Genomic DNA, 19,628 nt, shown 5'->3' with positions numbered 1-19,628 from the left:
TGACCAGGCCATGTTAATTCTGCAGGAACACCTCTCTGTGGCCTCCAGAAAACACTGATCTCAGCCTTGTGGGAACTCCTTGCCATGAAGGAAGGGAGGAGGCAATTGCCTAGGCAAAAATTAGCCAGAATACATTTGTAGCTTACAGAACCAGAAACCAATAAAACAAAACAACAACAAAAAAGGGTAAAAGATTACTTCTAGTATCTGCCTGTAACCTGTGAAGCTCCCATCCAAAGTCTATCATGCATCTTTGCAGGTACAAAGGTAGGAGAAAATGGCCAACAGCGAATGGTTTGTGTTCAGTAACTCTAGTCTGAGGGAAAGTTGGAAACCGGGGGGCTGGTGGTCTGAATGTTGATCCCAGCCTTGTCCACAACCGCTATGTGACTCGGGACAAACCACATCCTCACTTCTTTCCTCAGCTTCCTTGTTTGTGGGAACTGCCTGTCTTACCTCCCAAGGGCATCAAAGGACAGTAACTCCACCCAGAAGGTAAACCCCTCACCAGGAGCCCAGAGGATACTGCCAGGCACCATGGTGGGATGCAAGTCTTCTAAGACAGATTTGCCCTTAGAGAGCTAACAGCACAGTTAAGAAAAAAAAGAAAAATAAACATTCGTCACCAATTAAAAGAAAGAGGCAGGAGCGGAGTTCCCAGAGATGAGCACGGGACTCAGTCTGCAGAGCGCTCCCTGCCTTGGGAGATGCTGAAATGTGAGCTCGAGCTCGCTGCAGCTTGCAGTCCAGGAGGAATGAATCCCACAGAGAACCTGGCCCTTGTGACCAGACACGGGTGTGAAACCAGGGAAGCTGTTCCAGGCAGGAAAGCCAGGGGCGCAAGGGTTTTTGCGGGGAGAGGGAAGTGCAAAAAGACAGGCTGGAGTCGCATCCCAGCAGAGGACACAATTCCTAGCGAAGGGGGTTCTCACCTAGTCCTTTCGCCAGGAGAAGGCCAGCAAGTCCGAGTAGCTGAGCGGGGAGCGTACAAGAGAGGCCAAGTGCAGCCTCCGGGCATTGTGCGAAGGCTAATTGTTATCATTGCTATTCCTGGCACCTAGGGCTGAAGCCCGGCATCCTGCACAGGGTGCCCAGATGGCAGAATAAAAACATTAAGACACAAGACAGACCACTGAATAATTTATATCAATTTAATCACTTCACAATACTCTGTACCCGGATGGAACTGGCAAGATAAGCCGAAGATCTCTGGAGGCTGAGCAACCGAAATCCAACCAACGCGAGCTTAGAAGGAAGAATCTTCCTCTACACAGATGTGCGGGCACAAGCCAGCTTTCTGAGACATCTTGGCTTGCTTGACGGTCCTGCTCGTCTTCCTTTCCTCAGCTCTCTCCATCCAGCCATAAGTGACGGAGTGGCCCCAGCTTCTCATGTAGCTCTCTGCCCACTGCCACATGTAAAGCACACACACCCCCCAGTGGGATCATGGGATGAACTCCCATATGCAGAACAGTTCTGACCTATCCACTGAGACGTAGACCCATAGCTCTGACTTCAGGTCTTTGACACCGAATGTGTATTAAAAGTTGAAAAGGCGTAACAGAACTCTGGGATCCTATCCTACCCCTGTTTCTTCCCTAAGTCCTTTCCATCTCCAAAAACACCACCTCAAAATCTACTGGACTGCTCAGGCCGAAAGCCTTGAGGTTGTCCTGGCTTCCTTTTCTTCCATCAGATCCACACCCAACGCAGCAGCACGACCCACAGCCCTACCTCCAGAAGGGAGTGTGGGTCAGGCACGTCCCCACTCACCGTACTACTTTCCCTTCTCTCCTGGGCTCTTCCTAAACCTTTACCTGGTCTCTCCTTCTACATTCAACTTCTAACAATCATTCTCTCAACAGCAAAATACAGATCATGTCACTTCCCTCCTTAAAAGCGTCCACTGCATCAAGACTAAAACACAAACCCCTCATTAAAGCTGTCAAACTCTGCCTGTTTCCTCCCCACCATCCGCGCCGCATTGCCCAACACACAGCACTCCAGCCATACACGCCTCCTCTCTTTCCTGGGACTTTTGAATTTGCAACGCTTCCCCTTCCTCCATGGCTCTGCCTGGTCATCCACCCCAGCTTAAAGAGGCCCTTCCTGAAGAACCTTCCCTAACTTCCAATTGGCTCTTTCCTATCACTTTCTACCATACCCCTGATGGTATTTTCTTCTTTGTGCTTATCTGAAATGATTGTGTTCACCTCTTGCCTGCTTCCAGTTCATAAATAGAAGTTCTAGTAGGTTAGAGACCTGTTTGGTTGCCTGTTACATCCCCAGGGCCTGGTATTTGACAGGTGGTCAAATATTTGCAGAGGGACCAAAGTTGAAATGATGCTTCACCTGTGCAGGAAGCAGCCACATTCCAGCGGTTTCTGCCACAGTGCTAAGGTTCAGAAGAGCCAGACGCCTCTGGATTCCATGGGTCTGGGGAGGCTTCACAGGGAGGAGGCAGGATGGAGAATGAGATCTCAGGTGCATGCCCAGACACTGAGGAACCCCAGTTTTAAGCACCTACTGGATAGTGGAGAGGAGGAATGGGGAGGGAGGCTGCCACACAGGAGCACCATTAACTTTACAGCATGGATTAGTCTACCATTTCCCTTCTTCCGATTTTTCTAAGGGAACTTCTGAGCACCATAGTCATCACACCAAGTATTTTCTATTCATGGTCATTTAATCCTCTTAACCCTTCCCATGAAACACTACGTTCCCCAGTTCTATAAACGTGGGGCTACAGCCCGTAGAAGGCATGCAGCAAGGGCAGAGATCCTGGGATGTCTGAGGTCCTGCCTTTCCAACCACACTACACTGCATTCCCCACAAGACAGACCAAAAGCTCTAGTCTTTTGGATTCAGAAAAGTGGCACCAAAAAGGAGATGACCACAGGGCAGGGAAGACTGAGTCCACTGTAAACAAGCTGTTACACTCAGTTTGGCTATAGGAGTGACAAGCTTTTATCCGTAACATGAGCATGGGGCCAGAAACCCAAGGCAAAGTCTTCCAGCTCTCCACTACTGCCACTACTACATGTTTCCAAAGATAAATATCCGTGTCACTGTGTGGCGTTACCAGGAAATGCACACGAGGCCAGGGCATGCCACACTACAGAATCATCAGGACTGGACTTCGGTTCAGCACGTCTGAATGTTCACTGCAATCCGCAGCCTCAACCCTGATAACCCCCCACTGCCCTCTCCTGGATGATTGCGTTTGAAAACCAGTCCCAAGTGCAGCCACAGCGGGGAGGGCAGCAGGAGGCAGGTTTGACAGGATGTTTCTTTTCTTTAATTGCCAAAGATGTGCCAAACAGCAGCCCTTAGCCAGCAGCAAAGCTCATTTCTGCTAAGATGCTAAGACTCATTGCTAGGGTCCTTCCTTGAGCTGTGGGAAGTGAATGGAAAGTGAGGCCAGTTACGAGCTTGTGCCCTTACGGCGGCAGCAGTGGGTATCATCCCACGTTCCCTTCCGACCCCTGGACAGTGAGGGGCTCTAAGTACCGCAGAGTAGGACCTGCCTCAGAACAATGGAGGCAAGAAGAGGAAGGAGGGAAAGGAGTAGAAGGAGGGGAAAAAAGGGAAGAGGAGTAAAAGCAGGGGAAATTACATTAACTCCAAGCAACAGCATACTAACCAGAGGTACCCTCCCCCTTTCTCTTCAGAAGTGAAAACCATGGGTTCAAGACTACAGTGAGCTACCTCAGCCACCCCTTTACTTGGGTGTGAACAACCTCTGCAGTAAGCAAACAAGCACTAAGGAGAGGAAGAAAAAAATCAAGGGTAGGCAATGACCCAACCCAGGATACATTCAGTTCTAATGCATGTCTGTCTACACGGCCAATTTTGTAGACCACCCACGGGGAAAAGGAAAGTATTAGGCACACACACGTGCAGTCAAGGCTCCCAAGCTTCTCAAAACTCTGACCTTGTCTGGACACACCAGATACCTGCTCTACCCTTCCCATCCCCATACAACACAGCCATAAGCTACTCATGTTCCTCAAAGTAAATCAAGTGGGATTCGATAGGTGGTCCAGAGAAAACATTTCCAAAAGTTGGCCATGATATGACGCTCACGCAGTGTGGTACTCTTTTCCTACCAACTGGCGTGAGCAGGAGTGTCTGGCTAGCTTGAACCACAGTACTCCACAGCCCAACATCTGCGCCATTGTCCCTGCCAAATCCTCTAAGAACAATCCGATAAGCAGTCAGAAGCTACTCGGATTTGATTTTCAAAGTTCATCCAGAATATTCCCAATTAAATAAGTAGCTTGGCAATAACTGTGATAGAACCAGTCAGGACATTAATGTCTCACTTTGTAGTACACTGCAAAATAAAGCAGCCCAATGGAGAAAACTCACATTTAAAAAAATAATAATAATACAAGATAATACCACAAAATAATATTTTGGTCATTCTTATTCATTAGAAGCATTCTTAAAATACTCCATTCCTATGCCTATAAGGATGCCAACTGTCTTTATATGTGAGGGGCTACTCTCTATGTAGAGATTATATCCCTAATGAAGTGTCTTTTAAAGAAAAAAAAATGGAGACAGTCAATGGCAGTAGGATCTCATTTGTTACAGTTAGTTTATCTTGGCCAAGTTGAAACTACCACTCTATACTAATGACTGCCACTCTTGTCATCCATTTGTTCTGAGTTTTTTATGGTTTTTACTCATTATGAAATGCAGTCTGGGAACCATTCTTCTATGGGTAAGGTTTATAACTTCTTCTTAACCATTCTTCTGTGGGTAAGGTTATAGCTTAAAGCATAACTAGGGTTCTAGGGGTGCCTGAGTGGCTCAGTGGGTTAAGCCTCTGCCTTCGGCTCAGGTCATGATCTTAGGGTACTGGGATGGAGCCCCACATAGCACATAGGGCTCTCTGCTCAGCAGGGAGCCTGCTTCCCCCTATCCTCGCCTGCCTCTCCACCTACTTGTGATCTCTGTCAAATAAAATCTTTACCCCCCACAAAAAGTAGGGTTCTAGAAACCAGAGAGGTTTGTTACTTTACTGCATGCCTAACTACAACTAGGGAACTATTTTCCAAGAGAAATGAACCTATGAACTCGAAGTGGTCCTGGATCCAGCCCCTTACCTCATGCAAACTGTGAGGTGCTAACAGGTAATCAAGAATATGAAGTAAAAGTTTCAATGGTCAAACACGCCAGGAATATTGTATGCCCCACTTATTTAAAATAGATTCATAGGGGCACCTGGGTGGCTCAGTGGGTTAAGCCGCTGCCTTCGGCTCAGGTCATGATCTCAGGGTCCTGGGATCGAGTCCCGCATCGGGCTCTCTGCTCAGCAGGGAGCCTGCTTCCTCCTCTCTGCCTGCCTCTCTGCCTACTTGTGATCTCTCTCTGTCAAATAAATAAATAAAATCTTTAAAAAAAATAAAATAAAATAAAATAGATTCATAATGTTCATCTGCATGTTAAAGGTTCAACAATTTACAAAAATCTGTTTAATCAGAATTCTCAATTGTACCTAAAAAGATGGATTTAAAGGAATGCAAAACCCTAAAAAACAAATAGTCCAGTAAAGAAATGGACAGAAGACAAGAACAGACACTTCTCCAAAGACATACAAAGGGCTAACAGACCCATGAAAAAATGTCCAACATCACTAGCCATCAGAGAAAAACAAAACCACAATGAGATAGTGCTTTACACCAGCTAGAATAGCAAAAATAAACAAGACAAGAAGCAAATTGTTGGCGAGGATATGGAGAAAGGGGAACCTTCTTACATTGTTGGGGTGAATGCAGGCTGTTATAGCCAATCTGGAAAACAGTATGGAGCTTCCTAAAGATGTTAAAAATAGAGCTACCCTACGACCTAGCAATTGAAGTACTAGATATTTACCCCAAAGATGCAGACATAGTGAAAAAAAGGGGCACATGCACCCCATTGTTCATAGCAGCAAAGTCCACATTAGCCAAACTACTGTGGAAGAAGCAGAGATGCCCTTGGATAAAGATGATGTGGTTCACATATACAATGGAAGATTACTCAGCCATCAGAAAGCATTAATAATTACCATTTACATTGACATGGATAGAAGTGGAGAGTATTATGCTAAGTGAAATAAGTCAAACAGAGAAAGGCAATTATCATATGGTTCCACTGATATGTGGAACGTTGGGAATAGTGTGGAGGACCAGGGGAAAAGAGGGAAAACTCAATGGGAAGAAATCAGAGACGGAGACAAACCGTGAGAGACTCTGGTCTCCGGGAACCAAACTGAGGGTTACAGAAGGGAGGGCTGTGGGGGGTGGGATAACCAGGTAATGGGTATTAAGGAAAGCATGTGACATGATGAGCACTGGGTGTTATACACAACTAATGAATTGTTGAACACTACATCAAAAACTAATGATGCCCAATTGAATGTTTAAAAAAAAAAAAAACCACAACCTCTGGAGAAAGATCCCTGTTTCATGAAATACATTTTGGGAACAAATACATGGAGGGAAGAGAAATTCAACAAAAGTCAAGTATCCTCTCTACCACCTATTTGCTCTGTGACCCCCAAACCCCACCCTAAGTTTTCACATTCCTACCTATATGTTTCCTCTTAGGACTACTTTGCTGGTCCCTACATGTTACAGTAACACAGCTATTGTTCTCCAGTCAACACACACAGAACTAGAAATTCCCATGACAACCACATACAGGACTGGACAGGAAAAGACATGCTCAGTAGCACAGAAGGTGCCATGGCCTGGACTTACAGGGAGAGAAAAAGAGAACCAAGGTAAAAACATGGGAGCTTGGCCAATAATGAACTTTTAGACAAAGGGGGAGCAGTCCCTTTACCCTAAGTCAATCCATCTCTTCACGGTCAAGGGAGGCTATGCCAGAGTTTCCAAGTTCAAGTATCTGGTTCCTATCAAACTTCAAATCCTGCAGGAGGAGGTCCTACGGGTGGATAGCACTGATGAATGCTTGGTAGCTTCTGAAAAGTGACTTAGAGGTCCCTGAGCATCTTGGGAAGAACGTTTCCCTCCAGGTCCCTTTGCCCTTTGCATCACACTAGGCACATCTGCCCGTGCCATTCCGTCTCATTACACCGTACTGACAAAAGTATGAAAGCATGCTTTGGTAGGTGTAAAAAGGTGAACATTTCTATTTCATGTCCCAGAATGGGATTACAGTGTAGGTGCACGCTACTGGCCCATTAGTATTCTGATGGATCTATCCACCTCTATATCACATAAGAACTTGAAAGAAGGCCCAACTTTAGTCATCAGGGAAATGCAAATTAAAAACACAAATTAAAAGCACTCTCCTCCACCAGGATATACACAGAGCAGAACAGCTAAAACAAAAGCAACAAGCACTGCCAAGGATGTGAAGCAATCAGTTCTCATACACTGTTCCTGGAAGTGTAAACAGGCACCACCACTTTGGAAATGTATTTGGTAGAATCTATGGCTGAACAGGAAAGCCCCTAGCACACAGCAATTCCACTCCTAGACAGGTACCCTAACATGCATACATACGATTACCAAGACAGGTACAAGATTATTCCCCATAGCATTTAACTGCCACTAATTGGAAGTAACCCAAATATCCTTCATTTGAAGGGGAGAATAAATTCTAATATATTTACCTTATAGTATGCCATATGGCTACAGTAATTAACGAACCACAACTAAATGCAGCAAAGATAAATCCCAAATATAAGGTTGAGTAAAAGGTAGCAGATATACAAATATATACTCAATTATTCCATTTATATAAATGTCAAACAGGCTAAGGCAAGCAGTGGTGTCAGAAGTGAAGACACACTCACTCCAGGAAAGGGTAGAGTGACTGCAGAGGCAACAAGGAATTCTGGCTGTACTGCTAAGTCTCGGTCTCCATCAGCACTGATCATAGGTGGGTTCAGTAGGTCACTGTCATTAAGCTGTACTCTTACGTGTGTTTTCCTTAATAGGTGTTTTCATTAAAAGCTTCATAAAAGCAGCTAGTAAATTTTGCATCTGTTTTAAAACCTCTTCAATATTTGTGTCTCGAATATTTCAGTCCCCCCTCCCAAATATCTAAGATTCGTGTTCCAGGAAAACATGCCACACTTAGCCTACAGCCATTCTTCCTCCCCAGGATTCTGTCACATACCCCCAGGGCAGAGCAGGTGGTAGCAGAATATACCTGTGGGCCACCCCCACCCCAGACCAATCACAGTCTTCCTACCTCCACTTGAAAGTTAGCTCTGCCTGATGAAAACCCTCTTCATCCCTCCCCTCTGGGCAGAGCTTCTTCTCCAGCCCCAGGATGGAGCAATCTCATTCTCTTTTAGATACCTGCCAATCTTCCCTCCAAAGCCCACTAATGGATACCACTTAAATGCCTGCCACCTCTTCTCTAAGGACATTTGTCACTCACCCAGGTCCCTAGAGAAGCCTGGCCCCAAGAGGAGGCGTGGGATAGGCATGAGCTTCTGTTCGGGCATAATGAGACTGTGTGGGGCAGAGCACCTGCTATTTCACCCTTGGGAAAAGGCCCAGCTGGGGAGTCTCCAAGGGCATGCCTGCTTTTCAGTCTGTGTCGTCTGTGTTGGGGCAGATAATCCTAGAGAGAAAGAGAGTACAGGGCCGTGTCCCAACCAGCTCTTGAAGTAGCTCAACACTATAATGATTTGATACCAATGATTAGGGTAGCGACCCACAGTTAACTGCCTACTAGAGACCGAACGTTTGTGCCCCCCAAAATTCATGTTAAGTCCTAATACCCAATACGATGGTATTTGGAGGTGGGGCCTTTGGAAGGTGATCAGGTCATGAGACTCCATGCATGAGATGCGTGTCCTGACCCTAACGGAGCTTCCTTGGCCCTTCCTCCACAGGACATTACAGCAAGAAGACTGCCAATTAGGAAAAAGGCCCTCACCAGCCACCAAATCCTGGCTCCTTCATTCTGGACTTACCAGTCTCCAGAACTGTGATAAATCAATGTTTATCACATTGATAAGCCAAGTTTAGGATATGGTTACAGCAGCCTGAAAGGATGAAGACACGACCCTTTCTCAAAGGTCCTGCATCTAGATGTAAGGAGAAAATGTGAAGGAAGAGGCGGCGAACACACGATCTCCTCCCGGAGAGCCCCTCCAGGCCCTTACCTTCACCCAAGCAAATGGAACACGGAGCCCCTCCTCACTGCTACACCCATTTTCCCACCTGTCTCTTGAGCCAGTCTCAAGGGCTCTTGAGCCACAGCTTGCTCCCAAGCAGACATTTTTATCAAGTATGGCAGGGCAGGCAGAGACCCAGGGTAACTTGTCCCACAGCCGCCCCCGAGAGTCATGGTTGATAAGAGGCCCCCAGCCCCCAGCGTGCCTTCATAGGCCAGCCACATTCAGAGGGAGCCTCCTGAAGGAGCAGGTGCTAGATTAAGACCATGGGCAGAAAGAGAAGCTGAAAAAAATACTTCACGCTTGGAGTCGTGCTAAAGATAACAAACTGTGGATATTTGTTACCTACAGAGCCCCACCCAGGTACTAGAGTGAGCCACATTCTCAGGCTAAGTGGCCTGAGCAGGTGCAGAGGCACAGCTCTCCTGCCCAGCATGTCGGAGTGTGTCTGCGGCCCAGAGAGGGTCTCTGATGGGGATCTGGCAATTTGAGTCCACTGTCTGCCCATCCCATTCTGTCCAAGGGCCTGCATTTCATTTCCTAGCTAGGGGCTAGGAAAATCTTTTTCAGGACTCTAGGAGGCAAGCCGAACTTGGAAGAAAGCAAGGAGTCAGCTGAGGTTCAGTCATGCCTTCCAAGGAAGCATCTCCTGTGTTCTCAAGCAGCTCTGCCAGTACTCCCTTCATCCTCCACCTTTCAACACACTGACAAGGCCTGCATTGACGTCAGCCTTTCCAGTGGTTCCCCTCCCTTGACTGGGGTCAGCAGCCATGGGGATAAATTATCCTGACCCATGGTCATCAGCGGATCGGTGGGCAATGCTGGGTGAAGACGCCCCATCCCCAGAGCCCAAGGGACGGTCTAGCCCATTCTCCCACATAGGAGGATCCTGAACCCTTGGGAAAACAAAGATCTATTTTTAACTAACTTGCTAACAGCCAACAAAAGCTAACTGATGGCTCAGGCGGCTGCTAGTTTTTCACATTCTCTACACACAGGTGATTCATCCACAAGTGACTGTAAAGGTGGTGGGAAAGGGGCGAAAACACCATGAGAGAAGAACATCCCCATTGTCAAAGTGTACAAAACCCTGTACTGTGACAGAGAAAGCACTCTCCAAAACAAACTTATCCTACTCGGAGGCTGGTTTAGGAGTTTGGAAGGGGTCAATCAGGTACCCTGAGATACAAAAGACTTACATAGAAAAAAAGTCTTATTTCTGGGAAATGTTCTCAGTGCAACTCACACTTGCTATTGTGGTTCACATATGCAGGCTTCTCCATCCTCCCTCCATTTAACCTCTGTTGGGGGGAGGAGGGGGACCAACCTGGATTCCAGAAATTTTTCGTTTTCTACTGAGAAGCAGCCACAGAAGGAAGAAGTGTTTATGGCTAGTCAGTGGCTCTTCCTGCCCCATCGACACCTACTTCACGTTCCCCAAAGTCTTGGTTAGGGAGCTTGAACTTTTACCAGAAGGTGATGCGTTTAGTTTAGCAATACTCCCTACTAAAAATGCAAATACACCTCTATGAACGTGGTATGCTGGCAATTCACATCCTTACAACAAATCTGTTCATGGCCATTTGGAGGGAAACAGAACAGTTGAGAGCAGCTGCTCAGAGGAAACGTCTTTAACATGGTCAAGCCAACCTCAAAAGTGATGAAGCTCTGGGCCTATGAAGGAACCAAGGGCCGGAGGAGGTTTAAAGAGAGGGCAAACATAACAGGAAGCAGGCAAAATGCTAGATAGCACCATCCCCTCTAAACCACAAAACACACCCTATAGTCAGTCTCCAAGACCCAGGTGTCACTCAGCCTCACAGAGGAAAAGTATTATAGTTCAGGTGCACAACAGACCAAACAGGTTGACCAAGAAAGAACCCCCTAAAGATTTCTAGAAGATAATCCCAAATACATAGTTAAAATTTTTTGTGAACACTTATCAATATTATTAGAGGTCTCTTACACTTAAAATGCATTCTTAAAAACTCACACTAATTCAAGATCAAGAGCCTCGCTCTGGACTCGGCTTAACGCTAGGACTGTAAGCCAACAGATGAAATACACAACTTCTAGACACCGATCCTTTCTACCTAAGAGACACTGTCTGGCCTTGTCACTATAGGAGTGGAACCTAAATTTCACCCAGATCCCCTCCCCAACTGCTTTGCCTCCTACGAGCTCAGCCCTAACTCATGGACACGCATTTCAGTTTGGATATGGAACTCAAAGCTACACCCCACCAATACCATAAAGACTCAGATTGGAGGAAGAAGGTGGCAGCTTAGCAAGCAGGTTGCTGAGGACACAGGAACACCAGAGAACCAAAGATATGAAGACAAAGTGGAGAATTCATTCTTTGTTTGGGGACATGAACTTCACTTTCAATCACACCCTGGAAGGCTTTCCTCCATCTGACCAACCATTCTGAAAATGTATGACTCAATTACAAGGTTGCTCCCCAAGGCCAGATATCCCTGATGGTGAGATGGGGGTACCCCTCTGTGCAAGCATCACCCCCCCTCGACCCACAGAGATCAGCAGCAGTCTCTAACTCTTCCATCTTCGGGCACCCCGCTCCAGTCCACTAAAAGGGTGATTTGCAATGTGAAGCGAATTACAGAATATGACTCTGTCATTTCCCTGAACAACTGCCACAGAAGTGTCACAGCAAAATGACTTCAGAGCCAGACTGTCTGCCTCTTTGCTGTGTGGCTCAGGCTGGTTACATAACCTCCCTGGGCCTCTGTCTATCATCAGGTCCCTCCGGTGGTGTCAATGGGAGGAGACCAGGTCATAGAGTGCAGCGTCCTTAGAACAATGCTTGGCATCGCTTAGCTAACACCTAGTGGCAAATTTCATCCACTCGAGCCTCTATTTCCTCCTTTGTAAAGGGAGAAGCGGGGAGGCGCACAGAATGCCTCTGTCCCCTCTTAGTCCTTCATCCAGGATGAATTCTACGTCAGTTCCAACAGAGCAGAATAGTTGTCCTCTGTTAGCTTTTTCTTTCTGGGTTATACTCTTTTTTTTTTAACCTCCACATTAAGCATTTTTGTCGTCATCTCTGGACCATTCTGTTATCTGTCCCTCACAGTGGATTGGTTGATAGAAAAATGTGTTCACCGGGAATCTAAAACCCACCATTGGAGACGGGGACAGGACCCAGAGAAGGAACCGCCAACTCCATTTCCAAATCCATTTTTTAAAAATCTCTGGCCGAAAGAGGATGATTGGTTTGGGCTTACATACCCTCAAGGCTGAGGAACTCATCACTCACAGCTGGTCTGGCTGGAGGCTTCCAGAGTTCTCTGCTCTACCTTCTGGGAACTTGTGGCCGGATCCATACTACCAGAGGACCTAGATGCTTGCTGCGATGGACTGACAACAGAACTAACTGGCTTACGGTTCAGAGGACCTTAAATCTTCCCCTGGCTTGAACAACCCCTCTAAGCAGTAAGTGGGGGTAAATATCATTCCATCTCCAGCAAAAGGAAGGGACCGAGGAAGCAGGGCTCTGCAAGTTTAAGGGACAGGCTCACTTGTCCTGTGCAACTGCAGGATCAGGACTAGAACCTGTATTTTCAAACTCACTCCAGGCAGGGACTGGAAACTCACTTTCCAGTCATTTCCACCGCCCCCACACCACCCAGTTCAGAGCCACGGCATGCCCACACAACCCCTGACGTGATGAGAAACATCACGGTCCTCCCAGCCCCTCCTGCTTCTTCCATCTGCAGCATTCATCACGAGTGGTCAGCGGCTGCTTCCCAGCACATGAGCGATGCAACGTATTAGTTTAATTAGAAAAACAAAAAGTGTATCAGGAAAAGCATGCACACATATTTTTTAGAACTTCATAAAACCCCAGTCTGTAACACCTAGAGTCCTCACTAGTTAGTGACCAGCCCATGTCCACTCCCAGGCTGAACAAAGACCACTTTCTCCACATCGTTTTCCAAAGTGGTACCAGCCACTCACCCATCACTGCCATCTTAAAATTACGCATCCTGTTACACTGAGATAACCAAACTGGTTGAAGCTTTAAGTTACAGGGTGATGTAATCACCCGCTAAAGTGCTAAGATCATTTAACACGCGCCGGCCGTCCGTGACATAGCCGTGGCCCCCGGGCAAGGACAACCCCTCACAAAACAGACGCCTGCCTCGCTGGAAGCTCCAGAGAAGCCGTATTTCCCATCTCAGCTTGGAGCCTCATAACAGTTAACACAGGCATGGCAAATGGTCAGAGGACACAACTATCTTACCCATTCGCCTCTCCTACCCCACAAATTGCCATGTCTCCGGAAATGTCTCCATCCCCCTTCTGTGGGCACAGAGTCCCCTTCACTTGCCCCAGGTTTTGGGACGCTGCCATCTGAGCTGACCCTGAAGCACCTGCCATCACGGTGGAGCGGGTGAAGGCGGGGGGAGCCCAGGGTCAAGTGTTCCTAACGGTGCAAGGAGAGAGGTTGTGGCCACCTGCCCTGGGAAGATGAGGAAAGCAGCCACGCGTTAGCACCAGCACACGGGGCTCTGATCAGAACTTCAAGGTCTCCCACCAAGGAACCTCCCCAGCTGCTTCCAGGAAAACTCCTTCCAGGTGGAAGGTTTCTTTCCAGGCTCTTCGTTATTACTTTTGAAAACTTAATAAATCCTTTTTAACTCTCAGCATACAGGGAGAAAGTCTCGTCCCCATCCTGATTAACAACGCCACATTAATAAAACATTCTTGGATCCATTAGCTGGAATAAATATTTAAGCACTCATGAGGCAGGTGCCAGGACAGCTGCGTGGACGATTAAGACAGTCCAGGCACCAGTCCAGTGGACCGGGCCTTCCCAGGGCTTGGCCAGGTCTTCTCAGCCCTCTGGGGTCACACAGTAGTCTCTTTGGCGGGGATGCCTGTTCAACAACGTCGGGGCAAGTCCCCAGCCTTACAGCGAAGCCAACAGAGATTCTCCTTCCAGAAAGGTAAGGAAACTGCACTAGGCCCCAAGCATCTTCTTGTTGTGCGCCCCAAAGAGAGCCTAATCAACACATACCATAGGCAGCCACCCCCAATGTGACTGGAAAGTTGTCAATTGTACAAAACTTTCTAAGTTTGAGTATAACGTCATGACATGGGAAAGCGGAAAAACGAGTCAGGTAAGAGCCAGGTCATCAAGGGGAGGGGGCAGGGGGTTCTGATCTCTGGCACAGAAACGTGACCCATCAAATCCCGACTACTCATTGAGCCTCACTATGTTTACTGTTGTGAACCTCTAGCATATCATGGTTTTTTCAAAAAAAATTTTAAATAGGGCGCCTGTGTGGTTCAGATGTTTAAGCCTTTGCCTTCGGCTCAGGTCATGATCCCAGAGTCCTGGGATCGAGTCCCACATCGGGCTCCCTGCTCCTTGGGGAGCCTGCTTCTCCCTATGCCTCTCTCTCTCTCTCTCTCTCTCTCTCATGAATAAATGAAATCTTTAAAAAAAAATTCAGATGGGGTGCCTGGGTGGCTTAGTTGTTGGACATCTGCCTTCAGCTCAGATCGTGGTCTTGGGGTCCTGGGATTGGGCCCTGCATCGGGCTCCCTGCTCTGGGGGAAGCCTGCTTCTCTTCTCCCACTCCCTGTGCTTGTGTTCCCTCTCTCGCGGTCTATCAAATAAAAAATTTTTTTTTAAATTTTAGATATAAAATATTGTAGATTTTTATTGTAGATATTTGTAGAGGAGTTAGAGAAGACATCCATATTCCCAACATACAGCTCTTACATTTTACAGCCTATGCCTACTCATTAGCCAACTGAGCCACCCAGGTGCCCCTAGTAGGGGTTGTTTTGTTGTTATTTTTTTTGGTTTTTTGTTTGAAGGAGGGTGTGCACGCATGAGCGAGCAGGGAGTGGGGAGGAGGACAGAGAGAGAGAGAATCCCAAGCAGGTGCCCAATACGGGGCTCAATATCATGACCCTGAGATCATGACCTGAGCCAATATCAAGAGTCAGAGCCTTAACTGACTGAGCCACCCAGGTGTCCCCATTCGGTTTTTAAAAACAAACAGGAAGTTACAGTGTAGGGTTCTCTCCTCATCCCAGTGCCCTCCCTCTACCCAGAAGATCACCATGACCTTGACAGTGGACTGACTCCCTCACATCCGTGTCAGTGCACCATGACTGCACACATACCCATAAATGCACACTACAGGTTGGCTGTGTACTTGAGACAAATGGTAGCATAGAGGATACAGTCCGTATTCTGTCCACTCACCACCGAGATCGCCCTTGTTACACAGGAACCTGAGGCAGTCGTCTCAGTAGTCCACTGGATCTGTGCGTGTCACGAGTTATCCAGCTCTCCGACTGCTGAGCCTGGACGACATCCCAACATTACTCAGAACCTAACATGTATGCCACACACTGTGCAGGTATTGAAGACCTAAGAAAAGAAATTCTGTAACACTTGCCTGTGGGCTAAAAAGAAAGAGGGCCCTTGTGGAAATGCCAGTGTTGGAGGAATCGTGCTGACCACGTCAGCAGCCGTGGGTCTTTATGTGTAGAGCTCAGGAAGGAACAAGGCTTAGGAAAGGAGCCTAGAGGCCTCACATGGATAGGTGGAGGCCCAAGACACAAGCACAGAGAAGCAGGCCAACGTAGCGTGTGACGAGTCAGTCCACAGCAACACAAAACCTAAACATCGTTTTATGCCACTAAATGGAGCAGTTGGTATACAGCAACAAAGAACCAGAATAGAACTCTATAACATCCCCAGATCAGACCAGCCGGGAGTGATGGTCCTCTCCAGCAAGTCCTGCAAGAGATCCGCAACCGTGGCAGCTGTGTCTGACAGCTGTGAATGTAAGCACAGTTCATTGCCAAACACCTTAACTGCATGTGGCCAGTGACGCAGCTGGGATTTCAGCCTTCTCCCAGCATCCTAAGGGCGCCTTTCTGAGGCTACAGCCGGGTAGGATTCTGAGGTTTGCCAGCAGCTGCCTGTTCATACCCAAGATGCTCTGGGAAAATGACCTTGCATCGAACAGGTGGTTGTAAAGCAGCCAAAGGATAATAGAATTCTATCGTGCTCGTCTGCATGTGTCCATCAGCTCTGTAGACCTCAGTGAAAACCATCACGTGAGCACGTGAGACCAGCCACAAAGAGGCGCAGGTGTGTCCCAGGGCAGGCGGAAGGGCCGGGGAATGACGCACAGAGTACCCAGCCCAGGTGGCTAGCTCAGCCCAAGGAGGTGCCTTTTGCAGCAAGGAAGGCCTTTTGTGAGGAAAACAGATGCGATGCTAGGTGCACGAAAACCAAGCACCCGCTTTATAGCAGGGAGGAGGGAGAACTTCCACGTAAACCCACCAAGGAGAAAGTACCGAGGGCCCCAGGAACATAGGTGACGGCGTCACCGACTCAGACAGCGATTCCACCAGCTGGAGAGGGAAGAGCAGCTCTGATGAAAAAGTAACACTGGAGGCAAGCTTTAAAGGGCCTGCAAGGACAGGAAACGGGCGTCCTGGGAGGGGAGGCTCACGCAGGACACACAGCAGCCAGGCTGGGGCGGATGGGCCCGCCTGAAGGCCACTGTTGGTTCGGTGTACAAAGGACAGTAGGCCTCAGTCGGAATCCTAGCGGACCGGGGAGGACGCGGAGTGCCACGCCGAGAACAAGGACTTCACACCCTACACAGCTCCTCAGCATCGGAGCCAGATAAAGGGGCAAGCAGAACGGAGCCTCCGGAAGCTTCACGTGGCAGGTGTCTGTGCGAAGAGCTACCAGACACACATGCGACGCACATTCCTTTTGTCACCACCCCAGGCAGCTTCAACAGAGGTGGCAACAGTGGGGAAACCAGAGGCAAAGGATTTCAGGCAGCTTGAACATCCGTCTAACAAAAAGCAATGGTGTTGTTCTCTGTTTAACTCCAGGTTAGTTCATGAGGAATAGAAGAGACAGCAACGAAATTCCTTTTAAAAAGCTACATTTTGACACATCCTCTTGCACAACCCCTCCTCCTGCCCTCTTTCAAGCTCAAGCCTGTACTTCAGAAATTGTTCAGTTTCCCTAATTACCTGGATTACACATTTGAGCACATGGTCATTTAAAATGTATGCATTCGTGGATGTATAATTTATACTCCCCAGCTTCCAAAAAGGACTTGTGGCAAAGCAATTCATTTCATACTGTCTTTGCCAGTCACTGTTCCGCATATGCACCTCATCTACCCATCTCCAGAATAAACTTCTTGGGAAGGGTAGTGTACTATACCTCTTTGGTTTCTCCCAAATGCTCACCAACAGACTCTGGTAGATTGATTTCTCTTGCCTCGGTAATCACGATTGGGGAAAAAGTGTCTATTATGTCCATTATTCCTGGCCAGTCACCTGGCCTTCCAGAGGCAAGTCAGCTTTCTTTTTAAGTATCATTTGTTCAAATTCATCTGAAGCTCACATTGTAGGAACTCTTCTTTAGGGGTTCGAAATATGAAAAATCAACCAACACTTCCTCTGAGGAAAACTTATTTGTCCCACCCAAATTATGTTGAAACTTAATCCCCAGTGGGATGGTGTTTGGAGGTGGGACCTTTGGAAGGGCATCAGGTCCCGAGTGAAGCCCTTACGCAGGGCTAAAAAGACCAGAATTATCCCCCTCCTGCTACATGAGAAAGCAGGGAGAAGACTGTCTGGTCTGGGCCTTAGCAGACTCTTGGACTCCCCCGCCTCCAGAATTTGGAGTTTACAAGCCACTCAATTTGTGGGATTCTGTTACAGCAGCCCAAATGGACAGAAACAGAGGGATTCCAGGAAACACTATCTATAGGATGTTGACTAACATCCCTCATCCATCTAGAACTCAACAAGCAACCTCCATATGCTCTACAAGCCGCATTTACTTTGAACTGGGCAATCACCATGACCCCATCATAGGGGGGTTTTCTGCTGTACTCCTGGCTCCCTTTTTAAAAATCTTTGTTGTTATTTTAAACCAAGATTTCAAAAAAAATTTTAAATCAAAGCAGAGAAGCCTCCTAGCATTTTATGTACCAGTCTTCCTACAACTGACCTGGCATGTGTTACAATGCAACACCAGGGAGTTACTACCTCTTGGATCCATTCAGAAAGAACCACATTGTCTCACCACTTCCCCTACAACACAGTCCCACATCCTTCTACAGCGTTAAGTGAGGTTTTCTTTATCAACATGCAAATAAGCTGGTTCTAAGTTCTAAATGTGGAACTCAGAATTCACTTTTGCCATAGAAACCATCCTAGAAGAAATAGGTTCCCAGGACAGCCCACACAACCTACACACCCCAAACAGAGTAAGCCTGCTTCTGCAAAGAAGGGGATGTCCAATCAGCCCACAGCAGATACGAGCCTGGGGACTCTTGTGCCACCTGCATAAGGAAATGGTCCTAAGATAGGGCCCTGCCTGAAAACATGGAAGGGCACCAGCCCCACGTCTGCCGATGGAAGCACTGCAGCCACTCGTCCCTGGCCAAAGGCAACAGGCCTGAGTCCTCTAGTACCACTCAGAACTGGCGGTTTGAAGACGAGTTGCTAACTATCTGGCAGTGCCCCTCATGGCAGCTCTGATTCACCAGGGAGCATTTGGCGAATGTATGGTACGTGCCCCCCCCGCCCCGACCCTCCCGCTACACCAGGTCACGGTTCTGTAGCACTCCATCGGCTCAGTCCCCTAGGGCATTTACAAACATATGTGTTCAACTTATTCCCATACCTGCCCTTTTATTCTCAAGTTCAATTCCCACAAATATGAAAAGCTATCACTACCATTTACAGATGGCACTTTCATAGTACTCAACGTACACTCATCCCTTAATTCCCACGACCATCCCGCAAAGTAGGTATACTCAGATTAAGGGAGGCCTCTGCAACAGAAGGTGACTGGTAGCCCCAAACTTCAGCCCAAATCTAGCTGCTATTCTGTCGTCTTTCTAGGGGTACAGGCTGTGGCTTTCCTGGTACAGGAGGCCCTCAGGGTCCACAGGCCACCATTTGTTTGTCAAATTAGCCACAGGCCCAGAGTCACCTGGCTCACTGCCACACCCTGTGCTGCGGGGCTCAGGAGCCCCCAGACTGGTGTTCGGTGTCTGCTCGCAGCCTCTCCCCATTCAAACTCCATTTACATACAGGTTTGTACTAAAAAGCTCCCAAAACTTCAAACACACTAAAAGGGAAAAAGGGAGGAGTTAGACAAGGAAAAGCAAAGGTCTGGCCAAGGGGAGGATGCGCTTGAGCCATCCTCAAGAGCCTGAGAAACAAGAGACCCAGTCAGGGCCGCCCCCCATGGGCGCGTGCGGAAGCACAGCGGAGCCTGCCACCAGGAGCCTGGGGCTATTTCGAGCCCGTGACTTCATGAGGCTCCAGCATCTGTGATGCTTCTGCAGGTTTCTAATTTCAGCTGCAGAGACAGAGTCCAGGAAATGAGGCAGACATATCTTAGGGCCTGCAGAAACAGAAGAATCCGAATGAATAA

At 47.8% G+C, this 19,628-nt stretch overlaps 1 protein-coding gene across 3 annotated transcripts in view; it reads right to left on the bottom strand.

Moving 5' to 3' along the window:
* Positions 1 to 19,628, bottom strand: part of MYO5B (myosin VB) — a 342,993-nt gene that overhangs the window by 213,731 nt on the left and 109,634 nt on the right. Inside the window, exon 1 of one of the 3 annotated variants that reach the window (XM_082699232.1) lies at positions 18,192 to 18,257. The exons of the other annotated variants lie outside the window; for them this stretch is intronic. Within the exon in view, the coding sequence (XP_082555358.1) occupies positions 18,192 to 18,242 (51 nt within the window). The 5' untranslated portion in view covers positions 18,243 to 18,257. Of the gene's footprint in view, positions 1 to 18,191; positions 18,258 to 19,628 lie in introns of those variants that run through there. 3 annotated transcript variants of the gene reach the window in all.

Source organism: Mustela nivalis, assembly GCF_964662115.1.
Source record: "Mustela nivalis genome assembly, chromosome: 14".
Lineage (NCBI taxonomy): Eukaryota > Metazoa > Chordata > Mammalia > Carnivora > Mustelidae > Mustela > Mustela nivalis.
This window is presented reverse-complemented; position numbering and strand designations above follow the sequence as displayed.